Source organism: Sander lucioperca, chromosome 2 (genome assembly GCF_008315115.2).
Source record: "Sander lucioperca isolate FBNREF2018 chromosome 2, SLUC_FBN_1.2, whole genome shotgun sequence".
NCBI classification, from domain to species: domain Eukaryota; kingdom Metazoa; phylum Chordata; class Actinopteri; order Perciformes; family Percidae; genus Sander; species Sander lucioperca.
In genome coordinates, this window is record NC_050174.1 from 26,644,342 (window position 1) to 26,667,061 (window position 22,720).

General features: G+C 39.4%; 2 protein-coding genes and 2 long non-coding RNA genes across 4 annotated transcripts in view; 2 read left to right on the top strand and 2 right to left on the bottom strand.

The window, feature by feature from the left end:
- Positions 1-1,619: 1,619 nt before the first annotated feature.
- LOC116050446 (leukocyte surface antigen CD53-like) lies at positions 1,620-7,159 on the top strand. The gene is made up of 8 exons (XM_031300506.2): positions 1,620-1,770; positions 2,795-2,879; positions 3,002-3,187; positions 5,234-5,308; positions 5,403-5,495; positions 5,644-5,748; positions 5,895-5,978; positions 6,904-7,159. The coding sequence occupies exons 2-8, from the start codon at positions 2,817-2,819 to the stop codon at positions 6,973-6,975; spliced, it is 678 nt and encodes a 225-aa protein (XP_031156366.1). The 5' UTR covers positions 1,620-1,770; positions 2,795-2,816; the 3' UTR covers positions 6,976-7,159.
- LOC116050449 lies at positions 2,424-7,870 on the top strand. The gene is made up of 3 exons (XR_004105094.2): positions 2,424-2,451; positions 7,176-7,653; positions 7,743-7,870. It is a non-coding gene; the product is annotated as an uncharacterized LOC116050449 (long non-coding RNA).
- Positions 7,871-8,525: 655 nt separating this feature from the next.
- Positions 8,526-11,500, bottom strand: LOC118493909. Its single transcript, XR_004895965.1, has 2 exons — positions 10,728-11,500; positions 8,526-10,458 (listed from the first exon to the last, which is right to left on the bottom strand). It is a non-coding gene; the product is annotated as an uncharacterized LOC118493909 (long non-coding RNA).
- Positions 11,501-12,634: 1,134 nt separating this feature from the next.
- araf (A-Raf proto-oncogene, serine/threonine kinase) overlaps positions 12,635-22,720 on the bottom strand; it is a 21,900-nt gene continuing 11,814 nt past the window's right edge. The window contains exons 11-16 of the mRNA XM_031300499.2: positions 21,854-22,030; positions 21,536-21,582; positions 20,923-21,041; positions 19,708-19,839; positions 15,435-15,569; positions 12,635-14,145 (exon numbers count right to left, since the gene is read on the bottom strand). Of these exons, the coding sequence (XP_031156359.1) occupies positions 14,005-14,145; positions 15,435-15,569; positions 19,708-19,839; positions 20,923-21,041; positions 21,536-21,582; positions 21,854-22,030 (751 nt within the window). The 3' untranslated portion in view covers positions 12,635-14,004. The remainder of the gene's footprint in view (positions 14,146-15,434; positions 15,570-19,707; positions 19,840-20,922; positions 21,042-21,535; positions 21,583-21,853; positions 22,031-22,720) is intronic.

The window sequence follows — 22,720 nt, forward strand, 5'->3', positions numbered from 1 at the left end:
ACATAAGACATTTAAAAACAGGAAATAAAGAATACAACAACAATAACAACAACAGAAAGAGTAACTGACATCAAGTGGAATAGGCAGTTTGCAAAATGCTGCTGCTCACTTTTTAACAAATACATCTAGACATGCACACATCACCCCCGTTCTCTACACCCTACATCGGCTCCCTGTGCGTTTTAGGATTGCAGGATAGCATTTTAAGATTTTATTGTTTGTTTTCAAGGCCTTAAACGGCCTGGCCCTGGAGTACTTGCGGTCCTCAAATCAGCTGGTTTTAGAAGTCCCAAGGTCAAGGTATAAACGGGGGGGGGGATCTGCCCCGAGACTCTGGAACAAGTTACCCCCTGATATTCACACTATTACAGATGTAGCTCTTTTTAGATCCAAACTCTATTTGTTTAGAATGGCTTTTAATACGTAGTAGTGGGAGTGACAACCTCCCTCTCCCCCTCCTGTTTCTATGTAACCTTTTCTGATTTCACTGTTTTCTATGTTTCATTCTTTTAATTGTATGATATGTTGTTTTATTATTGGTTCCTGATGTAAAGCACTTTGGATACCTGCTGGTTGCTGTAAAGTGCTATATACATAAATGTTGATTGATTGAAATGTTGATATTATATATTACAAAGATCACTGTCACACCTGGAGATCACTGTGAGCACTGTGAGAGTCATGTTTTTCAATTTTTCCAGTGCTTTCAATACAATTTAACCATCACATTTCTGGGGGGAGCTATTGGGAGCTGGTGTTGACCCCCACCTGTCTGCATGGACCATCAACTACCTCACTGACAGACCACAGTATGTGAGGCTCCAGGACTGTGTCTGATGTGGTGATGAGCAGCACAGGCGCACCCCAGGGTGCAGTGCTGGGTCCTTTTCTCTTCACCGTGTATACAGCGGACCTCAGGCACAATATAATATAATATATAATCTGTCACATGCAGAAGTTCTCTGATGATACTGCCATTGTTGGGAGGGTATCAGAGAAGAATGATCAGGAATACCGGGAGGTCATCTGGGACTTTGTCAACTGGTGTGAGTCAAACCACCTTCACATCAACACCAGCAAGACAAAGGAGGTGGTGTCATCAAAACACACCTCTTCAAATTAGCCTTCCATATTTTATCCACTGTTAGTTACTGGTTTTATTGGTTCAATTGCTTTTAATATGCTTGTTTTATGTGTTGGTTGTATTGCTGTATCTGTTTTTAATTTGCTATATATATATATATATATATATATATATATATATATATATATATAAATGTTAACCTTTATTTATCCAGGTAAGTCGATTGAAACAATTTCTCATTTGCAACGACGACCTGTCACATTCACACAGTTCCACATTCATACCTGGAAGCTGCCCAGTACAACCACAGAGAAAATAAAGATGTTTTTCTCTGACACATTCATTGTCAGCTCATATGTTGTGTAATTATTCAGCATGTTTTCAACATTACAGCTCTCGACCACCACAGTTTGACTGTTTTAGGGCTGTCATTTCTGAATATGCATCTCGTCTAAATATAGAAGGCGTGTGACAAACCGTTTGCTCTTATTTTGGTTTGTGCACTTTCTGTCATACAGTTTCCATACTGCTTATGTTGAGAAAGAGGAAGCGAGAGGGAGGCACTGAACACCCCACACAGTGCTGAACGCCCCACAGCACCATGAGAAGGGGAAGTGTGAGCAACAGCAAAGTTCACATTTAACACTCTGAAAAACAAAGACGAGCAGGTTATTCTCCCAGAGCAGGTAAGACCTCATCTTTATTTCTCTGCTTTATTTGTCTCTTCTGTTTCACATCCTTCACCTTCCTCTTCATCGAATAAAACCTGTGTTGACGTTATGTCTCCAGAGAATACTCATAAAAAAGGAGACCTAATGAAATAGAAAAACTAAAGAATTACTTAAATGAATCCAACATGGTCAGTCATCTCGGTCAAAGCATCATACGAAAAAGTTAAGTAATGTTAAACACCTAAAACTAAATCAAATGTTCAATTATTTGGTTCTAACATCTGTCTTTATTAGTTATTCTTACAGCAAAGATCAGTCATAAAAAGAATAACTATTTGATGTATTTTTTATATTAAATATGTAATGTTTAAACATTGTTTTTAACACATATACTGTTGTGATCATTACCCAGAATTGATTTAATATTTTGGGGAACTTGTGGTATTTCCGCAGTGGACAAAACCCCGGTGATGTCATCAACAACACCAACTATCATGTATTCGTGTTATTTTTAATAAATGTCAAATCTCCCTAAATGTACACTGACAGGAAACACAGGAAGTGAGATGTGTCAGCATCTCTTCCCCATAGCATTACCACAACACACATGCACGCACGCACGCACGCACACACACGCACGCACGCACGCACGCACACACACACACACACACACACACACACACACACACACACACAGTCACTGTTTGTTTTGTAAATAGGCCTTGAATGTAGTGTACATTTTGTTATTTTGTATTGCTTGTTATACTGTATTTTATATTTTATTATATTTTCTTTTCTTTTTTCTACTTCTTTATATATACATATATATATATGTGTGTGTGTGTGTGTGTTCTTTCCTTGCCTCTTCTGCAGTTTGTTCTCTTTATTATTAGAATGTTATATTTACCTACTGTATGTTATTATATTTTACTGTCAGATTTCTGCTTTTAAGTGCTGAACAGATTCACTTTGGCTTCCCCTGTTCATATTAGATGAAATATGATAATATGATAGCTTTTTGTTTTCTTTCCTGTCGCAGGTCAGATCCGAAGTGTCCCAGGATGGCTCAAGGCTGCCTCAAGTGTTTGAAGTACACCATGTGTTTCGCCAACTTCCTCATTTTTGTATGTATGTCTCAATCATCCAGCATCACATTCAGAGGCCGTTATGGTACATGTTGTCATTACTATTATGTTGTCTAGCAGTGTGTAGCCAAGCCTGACGGCAGTATGTGTTTCTCCGTCAGATGTCTGGCGTGGCGGTGCTGGGCTTCGGTGTGTACATGATGTTGAATTTCAAGTTGGCACTCATCCCGACATTGGCCAACTTCAACTCAGCCAACATGCTGCTGGTAAGCGGCATCGTCATCACCTGCGTGTCCTTCCTGGGCTTCTTGGGTGCTCTGAAGGAGAACCGCTGTCTCCTTCTGACGGTAGGACACACACTAAAACACACACTAGAACAACAACTCCTTCATGTTCCTTGCATTAAAACCATCTTCTAAGCCTTGCATTAAAACCACAGAGTGAATTCAAAGTTAATTTCCAACACACCGCAACATGCATTCTGTACTATGAAATGTTGATTAACTAAAATAACATAATTAATTAATTAAATAATAATTTAGATTAATTGTTACTTGGGTTGCACCAAATGCATACCCTGGAAATCCAGAGTTTTCTTAATCTTTCAGATTTGGGTCTGGATTTCCAGGCTACCAAATGCATGCTCTTGGGGGAATTGTTGGGTTTCTGTAAATTATTGAGTGTGGTCTAGACCTACTCTATGTGTAAAGTGTCTTGAGATAACTTATGCATTGATTTGACACTATAAATAAAATGCAATTGAATCAAACAGGTTGTAAACAAGCCAACAATTTCTCCAGATGGTCTAAACCACTTTATTTGGAGGTAATAACTGAAAGTGAACAAATCCTAAAAAAATTCCACATTGCAAAGGAAAACATGTGCCATTTGTGACCTCTTACTATGCGAATGAATCCCACTGACTTTAGTGATGCCCTGACTTTACCTCTAGCGCCACCATGAGGTTGACATTTTGGGCTTTTGAGGGAAATGTCTCCACAACTATTGCATGTACGTCTGACCTTAATTGTTAGAAATTAGGTTCAGACATTCATGTTCTCCAGATGATGAACCCTAATAACCTTTATGATTGTTTAACCTTTCATCTAACGTCACCAGCAGGTCAAATAAATTATTTTACAAAATACCTGCAACACTATAATGCCATTCCCATCAGCCTCAGCTTTACTTTATGTTTAGTGCTAATTAGCACAATAGAATGCTAACACCCTAAACTAAGAGGGTGAAAATGTTAGTCATACCCACAGACTGTATAATATTAAAGGACTATGCATCTGGTTCGGCGAAGTGCCGCAAATGCGGAAGTGCCTTAAACCTGCATTCTATCTGAATTCCAGCAGGGGGCGACACGTGCGGTTGCAAAAGGAGGTCGGTTTCTGTAGAAGTCTATGAGAAAGTGACCCACTTCTCACTTGATTTATTTATTACTATTATAAATCTTCTGCAACACAGAATGATGTACATTTTTTAAATAATGGTCTCATTGATTTTAAAATCTGCGATAAAGCAGGGGGTGTTTTAGGGCGTGGCTATGATGTGATTGCCAGTGAAAGTGTGTAACGTAACGTAGAGTGTAGACGGCAAACTCGACGACTCATAGCAGATCTCCACAAACCAATGGGTGACGTCACACATGCTCTGTCCATTAATATTATACACTCTATGGTCATACCTGATAAAAAAGCTCAAGGGGCTGTTGATCCGCAAGCTGTGATGGATGTTTACTATTTGGGTAATCATTTGACTGTTTCACCCTTGCTTTCTTTTCTTAGTAAATCTGACTACCCTGTTGTTGTTTTGTAAACCTGTGTGATCGCCCAATTGTGTTTCCTTCCCTTGGACCTACATTATTTCGAGCAGTCTTGTTCCTCTAATTTCTGTAAATATGATGTGGTACTGTAACATATTCAGGGTTTCCCCCAGAAAAGTTGTTAGGCCAGGTGGCAAGTATCTTTTTTTTCCCCAAAGAAGGCCCAGCTGGGGGCAGTCCCAGACTGATGGCAGCACTGATGTAGAGCCCAATAGTTTCCGTAATAACTAGTTCATGGACGGAATCGCAAAATTGAGAATTAAAAAAAGCTATAAGACAGATTCCATAGAGCCCTACATTAAGTCAGTGCTAAACGCTAACTGGAGATTTGAAAATAGGATTACGTCTGAGTTTCCAACCAAGCCGCCCCACTCTAACTTAGTTTTAAAAAACGTCTTAAAATACATTTAAAAAATTAATTCTCAGTGGCTTAGGCCTGGTGGGGGCAATCTAGGCCTGATGGGCCACCAGGCTTGCATTACACTGGGGGAAACCCTGATATTTGAATGTGTTTCAAAGTGTAAAAATACAATAAGACTGTACTGAAATATTCTGTTGACAGTTCTTCCTGCTGCTCTTCATCCTGATGCTGGTGGAGCTGACTGCAGCATGCCTGCTACTCATGTATGAGGGAGAGGTAGGGTCCCATTCATCAGTACTCACACCATGTTGTGCTAATAAAGGAAATGCGTATACTCTGTATAATCTGCAAATCTCACCTCACCATTTAGATTGGTAAATTGGTGGAAGATGATCTCACCAAAGGTTTGGAAAAGGCAAAAGGGTCAAACTCAACGAGTGATTGGGATTTGGTTCAGGTGAAGGTAAGTGTGTCAGAGCAGAGACATACTCACAGCTCCCATAATGGGGTGACACAGATGACTGAATGTGGATGCTGTGCTGACATACTATGAGCTACGTCATCTCAATCTGCTGTTATAAGACTTTGTATCTCTGAATGAACTGTTTCAGCTTGATTGCTGTGGAGTCAATAATGTGACAGACTGGGGATCCAAAGTGCCTTCCTCTTGCTGCTTCAAGGATTGTGGCACCACAGCACCTGTGTACAGAACAAAGGTAGACACAGTGTGAACACCTTGCATGAGGGCTTGTTTCAACATACTGTAGAGGTCAGAGGTTTTTGAAATGCCCGATAGACGCCTCGTTGTTGCAGCTGACTGTTGATTGCAGTTCATTTCAACTTCAATGCTCTTTGTTTGCAGGGTTGTTTGGTAAAGTTGAAGAACTGGTTTGAGGAGAACTTCCTAGCCATTGGGATATCTGTCATTGTCCTATGCATCATCGAGGTAAACTGATGGTGGTTATATTTACCATATTGAAATATTTCATACCAAACTGCAAGGAAAGCTGTCTTTATTTACTTCTCCATACAATATCTAAGCACATTAATTGTAATTGTAAATTCATTGCAAAGTGAACCTGAGCAAACAGTGGCCTGCTGCAAGTTGCAATTTGTGTTCTGTTAAGTTATATATATATATATATATATATATATAGTTTTGTCACGTAGAGATCTTTAGTGCGCTTGCATAACTGCAGTGTGAAACCAAAACTTAACGGATCAAATACAAAAACATGAACCTCAGTCCGGACCTTGGTTCGGACTTTCAGGTGTGAAAGCCCCTTAACAGAATCAATAGTTCACTCTTTAGTGAGCGGTAAATTAAGATTTTGGATACAGAATTTTTGCACCAACACTGACACGTGTGGTGTCACCAAACTGTGACTTTTGCATTTATAAAAAAACCCCACATTGCACTGTGTGTCCCAGTAGTGTCCCAGTAAGCTATTTCAGTGAGTCAGCATGCACAACACCAGGACCTCTCCTAAGTGGAATACAGCCATCATTAATGGGTTTGAATACAGCTGTGCTGTTCCTACTCTGACATGTCAACATGTCTGCTGTGAAAAAGGTCTGTTGCCCTTTGTGTTTGAATGTGTTTTCAACCACTTTTCAGATGTGTGTACTGTATATATCTAGTATAATCTGTTCAATTAAAACAAATTCCAACTAAAAACTCATGTCAAACTATTTTGTGACACCAAAAAATCAACAGACCCTGAGAAATACTAACACATTTATTGGTTTTGAAGTTTTTACATATAATAACAGCTATGAAGATGTATAAATGCTCTTTTCTGTGCCAAACACCAGGCAACAACATTATCTGTTGTGTGTTCCAGTTACAGTTTTTGCTCTTTTGTTGACAGGTCTTGGGAATGTGTTTCGCCATGACGCTCTTCTGCCACATCAGTAGATCTGGACTGGGCTACAAGTTGTAGACAATACTATATGTCGAACAATGTCTTTTTATCTACGTATTTTACAGTTGATTTGTTGTACAGTTTTCTTTTCTTAAAAAAAAAATCACGTGTTTAGAAGGCAAGAATGGAATGAAAAAGATGTTTCTGGAAAAACATTTAAGATCAGAAAATAATTATTTTGTGAAGACTCAATCGCTAACACTCTTTTAATTCACTAGAAAATGACACAAGACATGTCAGACATGGCCTTCTATAATTGTGAGCGAACAAGCTATGTCAAATGCTATTTCAGTCCGAGCTGTGTGGCATAAAAGTCGCTTGTTGCCGGGTTTCGCTCAACTTCTCTACATTGTACATCTTTTGAAGGGAATAAATATGAAGATCTGTTCTTCATGTACAATATTACATATCTACAGTATCTTTTTTTCCCACAAACTTGATAACTTTTGGGAAATCCTATGATACACCAATAAAGTATTGTTTACAGTAGTAAGAACTGTATCCTCCATTTTGACTAACCTCATGGTGTCAGATGATCAGCATTTCCTGTTGCTAGCTTGCAGTGCTCTGATCTGTGAAGCCTGTAACCACTTCCTCTTTTGACCCTATTCAACCATCAGTTGGTTCCTCTAGAAACTGACAGCTGACACTTGTTTCTCTAAATCTTTTAATTTAAGAGGCAGTGAAAAACCCCTTGTGGTGCCTTAAATAGTAATGCTGTATGAAGAGGAATCCAACCGACACTGTTCTTGATTATAAAAGGTTTATTACAAGCAAAGATTCAGCAATGTTTAAGACTTCCAATTTTAAAGGAACTTAAAAGCGCTGTAACAATTATTTTCATTGCCGTCTAATCATTTTCTCGATTAATCTATACGTTTTTTGGTCTCTAAAATGTCAGAAAATGGTGAAACGTGGATCCGTGTTTCTCCAAAGCCCAAGATGACATCCTCAAATGTCTTGTTTTGTCCACAACTCAAAGATATTCAGTTTACTGTCACAGAGGAGAGAAGATACTAGAACATATTCACATTTAACAAGCTGGAATCCTAAGATGATTTTTGCTGCACCTGTATCCAATGAATCTAAATCTGAAACCCCAAGCATATAAATGTATTGATGTTGTATATACTACAGGCAAAAAGGACTATATCTCTCATCTGGAAGAACATGGAGGCACCTACAATTGGTGCTTGGACTGAAAATATGCCGCAATGTATGTTCATGGAGACATTAACGTATGTACTAAAAAAATAAAATTGGATGTGTATGAAAACCATTTGACAAGTTAAATAAAGATAATTTTATAATTGTATTACTGAAAAAAAACCAATAAAAACATTTGTTTTAAAAAAAGAAGCTGGAAACTGAGAATTTTGACTTTATTCTTTAAAAAAATGACTCAAACCGATCAAAATAGTCGGCGATTAATTTAGAAGTTGACAGCTAACCGATTAATCTTTGCAGCTCTACAATTTAGACGAGAAACTGACACAATTGCACTGATTTCCTTCTAAAAAACACACTAGAAATGAGGCAGATTGTACAAAAAGTTGAAAACAAGCAGGTAACACAGATGAATGTATTTATTTAAAGAATAAATCCTGCATCAGTATTTTAAGACAAAAAACTAAAAAAAATACTAAGATTTCCTTTACACTTTAAAACAATTGTTCTTTTTGAAACCATCACACAAAAAATAGACAAGTACAGTAATTTTTGTAATTAAAAAAAATGTAACTGTACACAGAAGAATATACCATTTATTGCAAACTGAACACCCCTGACACCTCAGAAACTATAAACACAAGTATTGCAATTCACCTAGAGATATGAAAAGAAGAAAACAAAAACTCTGATACAGCTCTCTCATCCTTTTCTTGTCTGAAACAAACAGCTGTTTTATATCTGGTTTCCCCCCCCTCCGGTGCCCCTGCAAGTCTCCAGAAGCAGCACAGTATCTTGTGTGTGTGATGAAGCCGTTCAGGTCCATTTTAACAGAGTTCCAGTAACTGTGGCAATTGTTCCCCCTGCTTTAGATACCAGTTTGACACAGTCCTCTTTGGGAGACACCAAACAAACACAAAACTGAGCCAAAATGATTAAATATCCTTTCTGAACAGGGAAATAATAAGTCCTCCACTATAGCAAGTCCCTCTGAGAGGCGATGCACTTACATTGATTCACAGGAAACCTGGTCCAACATTGCATTATGGAAATTACATTCTGTCTTTGCTTTTGCTGAAAGGTTATAAAAAGCCACTCATTAAGAAAAGGTGGGTTTCTTTCATTTAGCAGCCGTAAGGCCATTCAAATAAAGCAAAACTTAAATATCACAGGACAGAATCAAGTTTAACATGCGGCCAACCATATAACAAGTTACTTTTACAGTATTTTGAAGTGTTGCCATTAACAAATGCTATCGTAGTGAAACCCTATGAACAAAATATTGCTAGAAAGTTTTATACCTAGTTTGTGCTAGAGTTGTTTAAGACGAACCGCTACAAATGCCCCTGCAGGATCAGATTAAAAGTCATTTGGAGGAGACCGTACCGTGCCAAAATAACATTCTTGTTAGAGAGAGCGCCGGCGATGACGTGAATGTTGCAAAGAGTGGTGTCTCTCTGTAAACACTGAATCCACTTCAAAGAGCCGCGGCCGCAGACGAGAACATCTGCAAAGACATCAATAAATAAGAGAAAGACAGAGACAGTCTTTCCAAACCCTGGTTCACAAAGCCCCACCCCCGACCACGATCGACCAATACAACTGGAATGAGTAAGAAGAGTAAGGGTACCCAGCCCTTATTTTCACAACATTAAAATATCAAGGTTTAAATGTCTGATCTGCTGTCAGTTCATTAATGAATTGCACAAACAATTTCCAGAGAAGCAAGACCAGTTCACAGAACACCAATCACCACCTGAACCATCACCCTCACAGCTGCTGCAAGTCCATTTACACTTAAGCATGACTCTAAAACCCATATGACTCAGTAGTATCATAAAGCCAATACTTCCAAGATTACCAATTACACCAGAGAGCAGTGAACTTTGTATTGATCAATTCCAAAGAGAAGTAACAACCACTGCTACAAGGAATAGAGCAGGCGACCAACATTCATGAAGAAAACTTTGAATAGAATAGATTAAATAATAAACAAAATCAAGAATAAAATATGTATGGGCTATAATGGGCTCAAGTCAAAAATCCTGAAAGAGTTCATCCGACGGGAGGTTGCTCTTCCTTCACTCCGTAGCAGTTTTCACCCAACAAGTCAGGCCAAGAAGAGGTTTTGATGTAAAAGAATGACCGTGCTGACTGGCTATCAGATATGTTACTGTGACAGGAACCTAAAAGCACTACCCTGCTGATAGTATGGAGGCACAGAACTGTCAACTGTTGTTTAAGGGGAAGAAAAAGGTTCTGTATGTCTCATTTAAAAGTACAACTTTGAATTGTTCATACCTTACACAGTACGTTTCATTGAGGACTACATCCCTGTCAGCAGGCATAATTTGTCATCAACAATTTGAGGAACACAGCAACGTCTGCTGGCTCCTGAGGCCTTCTTAATGTCATCCTATGCCCATGGTGCAGCAGGAACACTGACCTCAAAATACAACTATGCCAAAAAGCACCGCACACCATTACAGATCCACCATCATTACCTAGGAAGGTCTTTATGCAGCTGGAGCCTTTATTTTAACCACATCTAATGTTACGCAAGGCAGCTTGTTTTACGTGTTTCATCTAAAGTTAGTATAGACCTTTTCCATGGAATTCCATTGCTAGGCAACAGCCTGGCCCCTTGTTAACTTCCTGTCAGTTAATATTCACACACACTGAAACAGGAAATCAACTTGAGTCAATTTTGAATGTTTACATCTGTGAAAAGGTCATTCATTATTGCACTCTGAAGCAGTATACACCTGAGCTTTGAACGGTGCCTTAAACACAATCCTGAACAAAATAATCCTAAGCAATGAACCAAAGTGTGTCAATGAGTCAATTTACCACGTTAGCCATGAGACAAAAAAAACTAGTTATAGACCTAGCCGAGAGATCACACTGTGAGCAACATGATCAACAAGTGCCTGTTTCTTTCTTCTCCAGATGTGAGCAGGGAGATGGACAAGCTTGGCCGAGAAACACACATGTCCACATGGGGAATTTTAACTGTTCATTCAGTCTCATTGAGTACGTTTACATGCACACCAATATTCCACTATTATTCTGAATATGACAATATTCAAAATTTGATACAGGTCATGTAACCAGCATATTCTGGTTGGATATTCCCAGTAAGGCCTTTTTCCGAATATAGCATTTTCTGATTAAGACGTAGGATATTCCGGTATTATTCTGGTTTTAGAGGCATTCTTTGGACATGTATACAGCGCATTCGGAATATGCGTCTCAATCAGGGTTTTTACCCCAGTTTACAGCCTCTTGTCTGTTTACGGCTCATGGTCAGCTCTGTGCGTTGCTATGGTTGCTGTAAACAAACCAACCAGCCGACAGTTTGCAGCCAAAAGGCTGCAGACCCGATAAGGAGAAACACAGCTACTTCTAAACATTATCAAAGACTTGGATATCAACAGGTTTTTGGATATGGGCACACATCGCTACGGCGACCTTTTCAAGAAGCCGGTTGAAGGAATAAAAGAGGGACGCTGTGTTCGCACGGTCCAACAAGTCCGCCACCGATGGTAAACTTTGTAAATTTTGCACGGCTACATGTAAACGGGAATATTAGTGGAATTTTCACTTTCTTTAGCCATGTAAACAGCTTAGTCGGAATATCATCTTTTTCAGAATAAGAGCATAAACCAGAATATTATGTGCATGTTAACATGGTCACTGACAACTTTCTATCCCAAAGCACAGAAGGCTACACTTCTCACACCTCCAACAATGCGTCCAAATTGGAATAAGTCATTTAACCAAGTTACTCACAGTGTTAATGCATCCTCAACAGCGACAGTACCAGTGTAAGTGTATGTGTGTGGGCCTGTAAGTGTGAAATATCAACCTGCGGCTGATCCATGGTGCTGTGTTTGAGAGCATTAAGAATAAACTTTTAAGACTAGACTGCAGAAGACTTGTAAAAGCGATGTGCCATGGGGGTGCATTTCAGTCCCAGTATGTCTCGTCTCTGAGGTGTAGAAAAAAGCAGAAACAGAAAACACATTATATGTAGCAGCAATACAACTAACCATTAAGAATGCAACTTACTATGGTCTGTCAATCGCTCAAATTATCATTAAAAAAAGAAAACCATACGTAAAAGCCCCATCATCTACAATCTGGAGCATGATGACATTCTGGTAAAACTCGAGTGTAAATGCGTTTATGTCACCGTGTCTTAGGGGCAGACCATTACAGTGAGCTGATTTTACACATGATTTCAACGTTGCAGTTAAAGTAGTTGCCATAGAATTGATCAATACTATGCTTTCTGACTATTGAGAGCCCTGAACCTTAACCATCCTAATATAGTATTTTCTATCAGCAACAGAATCGGTTGTTAATGTAATATTCCTGAACTGGAAAAAATAAAATGCTTGGGAAAATTGATAAACCTTGTATTTTGGAATCTTAGAAATGTTAAATATCAGAATGACAAATGAAATCATCAGAGATGCCCTTTTATGTACAGTACACTGCAAAAATGTTGGTCCTAACAATTTAATCCTGTATTCAGACAGAACTTATATACAAGCTGAAAGAAAGCCCAGTGGGGTAAGGTAAATAATCTTACAAGTAACTTGTAGCTGATTAATTAACTAACTAACTCATTTTCTTCAAAGTAGTGTGAAACCAGATGAACTTGGCCTGTTGTTGTTCCCAATCATAAGGTTTTAAGACCCAGCAGAGGAATGAGTGAATTACAATGCATATATTTACCCCTCAGACAAAACAGAAAAAAAAAAAAAAAATGATTTTGAACAACAGCCTACAAGGCCCTGCTGAGTTAACTGTTCAACTTTCACATGTCAAGTGCTCTTTTGGAGTTTAACTTTTTGAGTTCATTGCAACATCAATGGAAACTCAGGTTTAAAGAACTTGGTGATTTGAGTATGTCCATCCAAATAAGATTCTTATTATTAGATAGTTATTCTGAGGTGTTAAGAAAATGTCATTTTGCAGCAAGCCTGTCACTGCTATAAAGTATGTGCAGAGACACTTTCACCAAATTAACTATTCTTTTATTTTTCACTAAACCTTTTTGCATAGTTTAGTGTTTGAGGTTGCCTATCTATTCTAGGCTTCCAAAAGGTTGCGTTTTCTCTTCCTCCTCATGTTGATTTGTTGTTGTGGTTAAATACAACAAAAATTCTAGCACTGAAATATTTGCTAAAGCAGCAGATAGTGGAGGTTCCCATTGAGACAAAATGTCCTCTCTTTTACAAAGCACTCCCAAACAGGCACTGTGTTTGCTTTCAAATCACTACCTTCACATGTCAGGTCTCCCATCGCATGCTGACTGAAAGGCTAACCGAAAGGGACGCATGACAACTGAGCATTTGAAATATGTAAGCTGATCAGGTGACCTGAACCAGCAGATCCAGCATTATGGCTGTTGAATTGATTTAAATATTTTGACTATGATCACAGTGCTTCTTAAAAGGTCTGAGTAAGACTTTTTTACTACTGAAAATGGGCAACACAATTTTGCAGGGTATGTGCAAAACATGCCTGTTTTTTACCATTTCCTCAAAACAATTTAAATGCCTCCTAGTAGGTCAGAGTATGTAATGCAAACCGGTTGATGACTTTTCTCAAGTAGACTGAACAGAGGCATTTTAACATCCTACTAGATACAGTACACAGTTATTTCACTTGGGCAGATCTTTGTCACGTGTACAAAGGAGAAGAAGATTCACTATCAGTCTAAACAGTGTGTCGCCATTATTTCTGCAGTTACTGAGTTTTGCGCTGAGTGCGGCAGCTCCAGGGCTCTGCGGGGGTAGGGAGTGAGTTGGGGCTTGTGGTCTGGTTTTGGACAGTGTGACGACCTCTCTGTCCCGTGCTGTTGGTAGCTTAAAGGGGCATCAGCCTGGTGGTGTGGAACAAAAGGGGGTTCAGGTCCTCCGCATGGACGGCCCGATGGAGCGACGGCTCGGAGCGACTTCGCTCAATTTTTGGCAGCAGGTCTTGAACCTGCTCAATGGCTACCAGGATCTGAAGAAGGAAAACCAAATGTAAATGCAATTACCAGTGTTATTTGAAATAACTTGATGGACAGTAAGGACTTCTTTTGGAAGTAAGATTGTATGGAGCACTCATCCTTGCATGTCATAACTTTTTTAAGATATGCCAGTTGAAACTCCAGGAAGCAGCAGTTTTAACACTTGCTCGGACTACGCCAAAAGGTTTTCTTACGCCATAAATGCATAGGATTAAAGCCACTGTGTAACATTTCTGACTTTGGTGGCTCCCAGTGCTGTAGCACCCCCAACAACCCTAAACAAGGCAGTATCACTGCTTCTTCAGTTTATAATTAGGGCTGTCAATCGATTCAAAAATGTAATCTAATTACATACTCTGTAATTAATTAATCTAAATTAATCGCATACATAATTAACGGTGCCTGAACCGATACTTTTTAAGAAAGTAAGAAAAGAAAACAAAGGGTACTAAACAACAGTTGGTGACATTAAAGAACGGCTTGTTTATTGCTAAGGCCATATGGTCAAAATTAAATGATTTAATAATAATGTATAACAATAACAATAACTTATTTCACTAGTAAATTGCTGTTGAACGACAAAAACCACCACCAGATGGGAAAAGGACATTTACAATAACTTCAAATGCACCACGAGGCTGTAGTTTACTAGTTTCATTGAACGCACCGTCTGTGTTGTTTTTCCGACAACAGCAGCTGCAGATTGTTACATCCTGGTGTTGTCCTCTACAGTAAAACACAGTCACACTTTACACCGTTCAGCGTTAGCTGTCAGCATTGTAACCGTGTTTAATCCAGCTAGTAGCTAGCGGTAGGCTAACGTTAGCTGCTGTCGAGTATAGTGTTAACTAGCTAGCGGTAGGCTAACGTTAGCTGCTGTCGAGTATAGTGTTAACTAGCGTCACATGCAGCGGTGTTTGTGTTATAAGCACAGACATATCAGTGGCACCAGATTTCGGTAGCCAGGGTTGGCAGGAAGAAGATTTTTTACAAGTAAATGTTCCAGTTAATGATCCAGGCAGCACATTCTCGTCTCCCTCCTTCATTTTACAGTCCAATGGTGGCTAGAACAGCTCCGGGTCAAACCTCAATATGGAATGGATTAATCTGCGTTATTTTTTTTAACCTTAAAAACCTGTATTATTATCCATTATAAATAGGGCTGTCAAAATAACCCAGCCCTATTTATAATAGATAATAATACAGGTTTTTGAGCCGAGTTGGGGTTGTGCTAATTCTATGGGATACCTTTTGGTACATGGGTAACCTATACACTACTCACCTGTGGAAACAGGGGCCTCTCATCACGTTTGAACTTCAGGCAGTCAATGATAAGCCTTTTCATTGACTTGGGCGAGGTACTAGACAGCTTACTGAGGTCTGGAGACAAGTAACCACGTCCAACCATAAAGATTATCTGAGAAAAAACAAAGAGGAAAATGTTGCTGAAATCTGAGAGTGCTGTTCATGTAGGGTCCAGGGTGAATAACGTCTACAACTATACCAGACCATTTTTTGTGGTTGAAGCTTCGGTACTTATCAACGGCGAATATTCAAAGTTTACCCCCCCCCCCATGGGTGTGTGGGGGAGTTTGCCGCAGGGTTGAGCGGAGTCGGGAGTGTCACTTAAATGGCCCGCTTGTGTGACATCTTGTGGTGTTCTTTAACCCCCCAATGCAGCACAACTAGACTTTTTATTTCACAATTATAGTTTTTTTCGGATCGTTTATAGATCTCAACATTTCCGACCGCACTTGTAGGCAGCTTCATTTCACGGAGAAAGACGGAAAGAAAAGAGACAGGAGGGACTGTGCTGTTTTGTTGCAGGAAACACTGCTCTGTTGTTACACAAACTCCTGGGCAGTTCAGTGCTTGTATTTCATTTTTTACCTTCAAATTGTTTAAAAATTGAATCTTTGGCAACTTTTTGTCGCAGGCATTTAAAATAAATGGAAAGAACTGTTTTTGCCAGACTGTCTGACGACTGACACAGTGTGTGTGAATGCATGCTCAGCCAGCGTCTCACTAGAGCAGTGGCATTATGCCCGGCTGCACTCTCTTTACCTTTATCAAATCAAATATTTTATTTAGCAATACTGTATAGATTTTCAAAAACGCAATATCGATTTTTTTTTTTTTTGCTTACGTGCAATAATATTCATGTAAGACAGTAGTTGACGTTTATGTTGTGTTTAAACCCCCTACCGCTAGATGGCTATGCTGAGACACACTACTAGTGTCCTTGCCTAACAGTACCTAACAGTGCCTAAGAGAGAAGACACACCAGCCCGATAATCGGCCGTCGGACCGTCTGGCGAGGTCGGTGACTTGAGTCTGTTCGGTGTGTCCCGTGCTGTCGGCCGTCCGAGGAGCCGTCGGCCTTCATTTGGGTCGACCCGACATGTTCAGTCAGAGACAGAACAGTCGGGACTCACCTGGAAATGGGGAGCGGATGAGCCGCTCAAAATCTGACGAAAATCTTTTAAACTGACCTTTGTCAATCTGAAATGAAGACAGATTCAGAAACTGCACGCTCGTTTAAAATGTTTTCAGAAACACGTTTCGGTGAACTATTTTAGTCCAATATGAGATCGTATTCTGAACGAGCCGCCATGACAGTCTGGCTGTGAATTTCCGGAGAAAAAAGAACCACGTGACGCGTTCGTCCTATCAGCTGCCGGTTTTCATTTTCTGGGAAATAATCAGACGATTAATGGAAACAATACAGAGCAGCCGCCTGAGTGTCGCCTCAGTGTGTTCTGAGGCATTTTTTGGACCTCGGGACCCGACTGATCAGTCCGACGGTCGGCCCGTCTGGTTGGTGTGTCAGGGCCCTAACAGTGCCTGACTTTTTGCTACAAGCTAACAATGTAGCTATGGCTAAACTTTGGCCTACTTACCTGCATATAAACATTAGCTCACTAAGAACCTGTGAACCACATTTTTTGTGTCATTTTCTGTGTACTGAATTGTTTACCTAAAGTAAACTTCTTTTGACTTTTATGCACATCATGTCTTTTTAAATATTAGTTTTTTTTTAAATTATGCTTAAAAAAAATCCCAATATATCGCCTTACGCACAGTATCGAAATATACTGCAATATATTGAATCGTGACCCATGTATTGTGATACATATTGTATCGCCAGATTCTTGCCAATACACAGCCCTATAGGCTACAGTATAACATACAGACATCTACACACATCACACTGCTCGCTTGTAACTCAACATTTCTCCGTTCTTGGCTGAGATGGATGACATAGCACTGCATAAATTAACCTGCGGTTAGCAGACATTTAGCTAGCGGCTTAATCCTGACAAAACACCACAGTGAATTTCAGCCTGCATGCAACTTTAAAAAAAAAAAAAAAATACTGAAATATTCGACAATTTGCAGATTATCTGTATCAGTGTTTTATTTGACCGATAAAGTTAATTAATTAGGAAGTGCAGTACTGCCACAGCTCTGTCTCTCCCTCTGCTCCGGTTTCACTCACCACTGAGTCACACCTAATGTCCCGCCCACAACACTATCTGATTGGCTAGGTGTTATATGAGTAATAGCTAATCAACACTCATCAACCTCGCTGCTGACATGCAGCAGCCTCGAGCAGAAGCAGCTCAGGCTCTGGTTGAGTTGGACGCGCTAAGCTTCGAAGGTAACCCTACAGTCACATTAGCTACAAAAAACAGAGAAAAAGTGAAGGCTGCCATTCATTTTCAATGGGAGTGGCCGTTTGCCAGCGACAAGTGACGAGCTTGCCGCTGCCACGAGCAAGGTGGGGCCAACATAGACAAGAAGTCTATTTTATGCAAAAGCTGAGTGATGTGACTGCCAATCGGAGTGAAGGCAGCGTGACGTATGTACGTTGGTTGCTCGAGTCGAAGAAAATCATTCAAGATGGCGGAAACGCTTCAGGACATCGTATTTCTGTATATATCTGATATGTTTGGCATTTTATCTCATATATTTTGTTACCCCTATCGAGAAATAAATACTTTTAAATCCAAAAACATCGTTCTTGTGACTTGACAATATCTCTGAAGTGACTTGTAAGACCTCTTGCAGATACTAGGCAATAGCATGCAACTATCGATACAGAAGCGTCACCAGGAGTAGGCTAGGCACGCCCAGGAACGCCCATCAAGCGAGTGTGTGTCGCTGTCTTTTGTAGCTAATGTGAATGTAGGGTAAGGCTGCAGGAATTTCAGAAGTTAAAAAGAATGTATTTTCCCACACTGAAGTGATAAAAACACCCCAATCCTGTGATCCATTTTGTCCAAATAATACATTTTTTTGTGGTGAAAACGTTAGCTTTCTGTGTTTACTAGACCATTAGCATTAAAGGAGTTTCTTTAAATAACATTGGTTCCAGTGCAACAAGGACTTATTTAAGCTTCCACCCTGCTGATGGAACATCATCCGCATCAGACAATAAAGTCGAGTCTCACAGCTAATTTGAACGCCTTAGCAAAGGACCATAAGTTAATTTGCTGGTTCCTTCCTGTTGCCAGATAACTAGGAAAATAAACTCAAAACTTCAGGAAGCTATTTTAGTTTTTATATATTCATTTGTTAACTGTGTGTTAGGTTGAAAGTTTCAGTTTTATTAAATAATTGCTAAAGCATTTAAACACAGTTTTGTAAGTGTTTGTAACATTCCAAAAGTTTAATTTTGACTAAGATTTTCATTTTTACTGTAAGCGCATATCGGTTTCAGATATTGGCTTCATTAACTACTAATAATCGGAATTGGCCCAGAAAAAACAGCACGGTCGACCCCTACAACACAGGCAAACGATGGAACGGAGCTTTCAAACTTCAAACCCTAAAATACTGGGACATGGTGAAATCAATAACAAACAACTTATCACCTTGGATGAACAACCAAAATAAAATTAGCCGAATGACTTACTTAAAGTTTGATTTCCAAAACCTCTTTCAAAAATGTGACATGTGTTGCAGTCTCTGCCAGACACTGATACCACCTGCTGGCTGAAAGTGGATCCACCTAGTAATCAGCATCTTCTCAGTAGGGTATGTAGTGTGCACTAATAAGTGCACAGGCCCAGACAGACTGCCAGCTTCTTTGCTCAAAAGAAAACTCACATTGTCCCAGCTTTGTGGAAGAAGTCAATCATAACACTGGTGCCTAAAAAGCCCTGTGCCACAGTGAATAATGATTTTCGTCCTGTAGCTTTGACCTGTCATTAAATGCTCCGAGACATTTGTAGTGGCCCTGCTCAAGAAGGAAGTGGAGCCAATGTTAGATACATATCAATTTATCTCTAAGCATCTGCGCAAAAATGAAGCTGCCATCCTGAGCATTTCGTACTTTATCTCTAAGCACCATGATAACACAAAAGGATTTGATGGACAGCTGTACCGCATGATTGGAAAGTAAGTGTGTTCTCAACTGGTATAAACACCAGAGAAGGTAAAAGTGCAGGCACTTCATTATGTTTGGCAACATTTTCTGAAAGATGATCAGATACTGTGCTTTAGACTATGTCAGTGTTGTGTAAACTCAAAGAGCAGTAGTGTCCTGTTACCTGGTCTCTGTTGTTGATAATGGAGTAAGGCAGGGTCCCTGACATCAGCTCATACAGCACTACTCCGTAGCCGTATACGTCAGACTGGAACGTATATGGGTTGCTGTCCTGCATTCGGATTACCTCAGGAGCCTCAGTAAAAAATAGGAAAAAGACACACTAAGCACGTAATTTGTGAAATGACCTGCAAAAATGTAATTATAACTTAAGATTAATTTAGCTGTTAATTAGGCTGTTATATCTTAAATATTACAAATATAACTATGCTAACAGTACTCGCTTTCACATTTCCCTGAAAATGTATGCAGTAAAGTGTATCACAATCCAATTAGATCACCAAATGTACATAGAGAACTGGCTTTACGTTATATCATATGATTATTGAGTTACTGTGATGTTTTTGTCTATTATTATGCCATCACAGGATGACATAATGTGTGGTACATTGTGTAGGGCCATAACAGAAAGTAAATAGCCCAAAACAAACAGGTTCTTGTGATATAAAATGGCTATCATTATATTCAGTCCCTGTTAATGTGAAAATGTAACTGAGCCAATTAAATCGTATGCTACATCTAACACCTTTAAAAAATAATTTGATGTAAAAGTTATTATTTTTTAAGATTATTTTTTGGGCTTTTCTGCATTTATTCGATATGACAGCTAGGTAAGAAAGGGGAGAGAGGGGGGGAAGACATGCAGGAAATCGTCACAAGTCGATTCAAACCCTGGACCTCTGCTTCAAGGCATAAACCTCTCAGTATACACGCGCCTGCTCTACCCACTAAGCCAACCCGGCCACATTAGATGTAAAAGTTTGATTGAATATTCGTAGAACAAGACAAAGAGCAGCCTTACTAATACTGAAGTTGCTCTATCCAAATAAAATAAGTTAAATATTTAACACAATTTCGGTGGCCAAGTATGGCTGGCTGATGAAGGAAGCTATATTCTGTTATGAGAGAACTTAAAAAAAGGCGTGGTCCTTTAAACAGGTAAACAGCTGCAGAATATTTAGTGAGTCTGGCTAATCTGGTATAAGCTTTCTGTTAACATTTAAGTTGAGTTCAACGTTTTGTACTCTAAATGATTGGTTGTCTAAGGATATAGAAAATGTATTCTTTGATGTCCATAGTTTTGTAATTACTACAGTCTATTCATTGGATGTCTCTTTATTAAATCAAAGTAATCATATACAGTAAAAGAGAGGCTTACCATCCACAGAATGGATCCACTGGGCTGTTCTACCTGTTGAGAGCCGCTCCACCGAGACTTCACTGTGGCCAAGCCAAAGTCACCAATCTTAACAGTCCAGCCCTCATGGAGAAAAATATCTAGCAGCAGAGCTCAGGAAATGTTACAAACATCTGGCGTACACGTTCATGGTATTAGTTACCACAAAAACCTCTAACAAACAGGAAATTATAAACGTGTAAACTACACATAGAACACAATGGAAGTGATTTTTACCTCCCAAAAAGGCAGTCAGCATCAATTTTATCAACAAAACCTCAACAGATTTTACATGTTGATTTCACATTCAAAAAGGTCATGGTTGCCTGTTCTGTATGTTTAGGATCACTGTCCTGCTGCAATGCAACATGTTTTATACTGTTCACCCACACGGATGCTAACAGCCTCCAACACTCTTAGAGCTGCATTCAAATCACTGCTTCATTTCAAAGCATTTGTGGTTAAACCTTTGCTGGCTACAGAACATGTTGTTCAAATTCGACATTGTGGTTATTGGTTGAGTCTACAATGATATAAGCACACAAACTTAGATAGCTACATTGTTAAAAGATACCATTGGACTATTAAAGGATACTGTTTGATTTCAGATCTCGATGAATTATGTTCTTCGCATGAAGATAACTGAAAAGAAAAAAAATCTAAATCACTGATTTCATCTATGTAAGGGGAGAGAAAGAGCACCAAATTTAGACAAGACTTGACTCCTGCACAATATTATCTTTCTCAGAGACTCTCCTACAGTCTTTACCCTTACCATTACTGCAAGAGTGCCTCCTGCACTTTGTCTGGTATTATCAAATCACACTTTTCACTTCATAGCTGAAACAAGTTAAACAACATTTGCAGTGAGTAAGTGGTAATAATGAAATGGAATCTAGCAGTTAAGTCTTACTCCATGCCCTGTGCGGTTTGTCTGGCCACATCAATACGACGCATAGTGTCAAACTTGGTTTCTGTGACATGCAGATGGCGGTACAGGCTGCTGCCTTCACACCACTGTGTGATGATGGCAAAGTTGGGCTTAGTCATATAGCCCATGAACAGCAGGATGTTGACGTGGCGGGTCTTCCTGCAGAGAACAGAAATAAGAGTCAGAAATGCAATTGTCTCATCTAATTCCATTGTCTCATCCATGGTCAGATGAAGGTTAAGGTAAAGTAATTCAATCTTTAGAAAATGTAAATGCACAAACAAAATGAACCGGTGTTGGTCAAAGTGGTAGCCTTAGAGTTATTATAATGTCCCACTAAATTGGTTAAAAGCCTATTTCTTTGGTTGGGCCACAGCAAAGCGGGGCCAGACCTATAAACTCGAAGTCTATCCCTGAGTGAGTGAGCGATGAGTTCTTTCAAATTGAATAGACTCAAACAGTTTGCCGGTACATGCCGCAAAACGTTAGGAGGACAAAGTGGAAATAAGACACTGACGATTTTGCAAAAACAGACTGTACTTTAGCTTGATAGACAATGTGGCCACATTTTGTTCTCAAATTTTTGGTAATTTCACTGAGACTGCATAAGTCGCCATGTTGGGGATTCACTTTGGAACTGCCCAAGAGCATTGTTGGTCACCAATGAAGTGTGTGAAAATATATGCAAAGTAACATTCTCTGTAGAACCAGGAGTTAACAGCCACAGCTCAGAATACATGATTCATGACTAGTTGCAGCCTTACAGTGAACGTAGGCTGCAGTCTAACTCAAAGCAGACAATGGTGGTGGGAATTATGCTCTATTAGTCCATATGCCCACTGAACAATT

Coding starts and splice junctions, on each gene's coding strand:
- LOC116050446 (XM_031300506.2), top strand. CDS start 2,817: ATGGCTCAAGGCTGCCTCAAGTGTTTGAAGTACACCATGTGTTTCGCC. Junction 2,880..3,001: donor TCGCCAACTTCCTCATTTTT/GTATGTATGTCT, acceptor TTTCTCCGTCAG/ATGTCTGGCGTGGCGGTGCT. Junction 5,979..6,903: donor TTGTCCTATGCATCATCGAG/GTAAACTGATGG, acceptor TTTTGTTGACAG/GTCTTGGGAATGTGTTTCGC.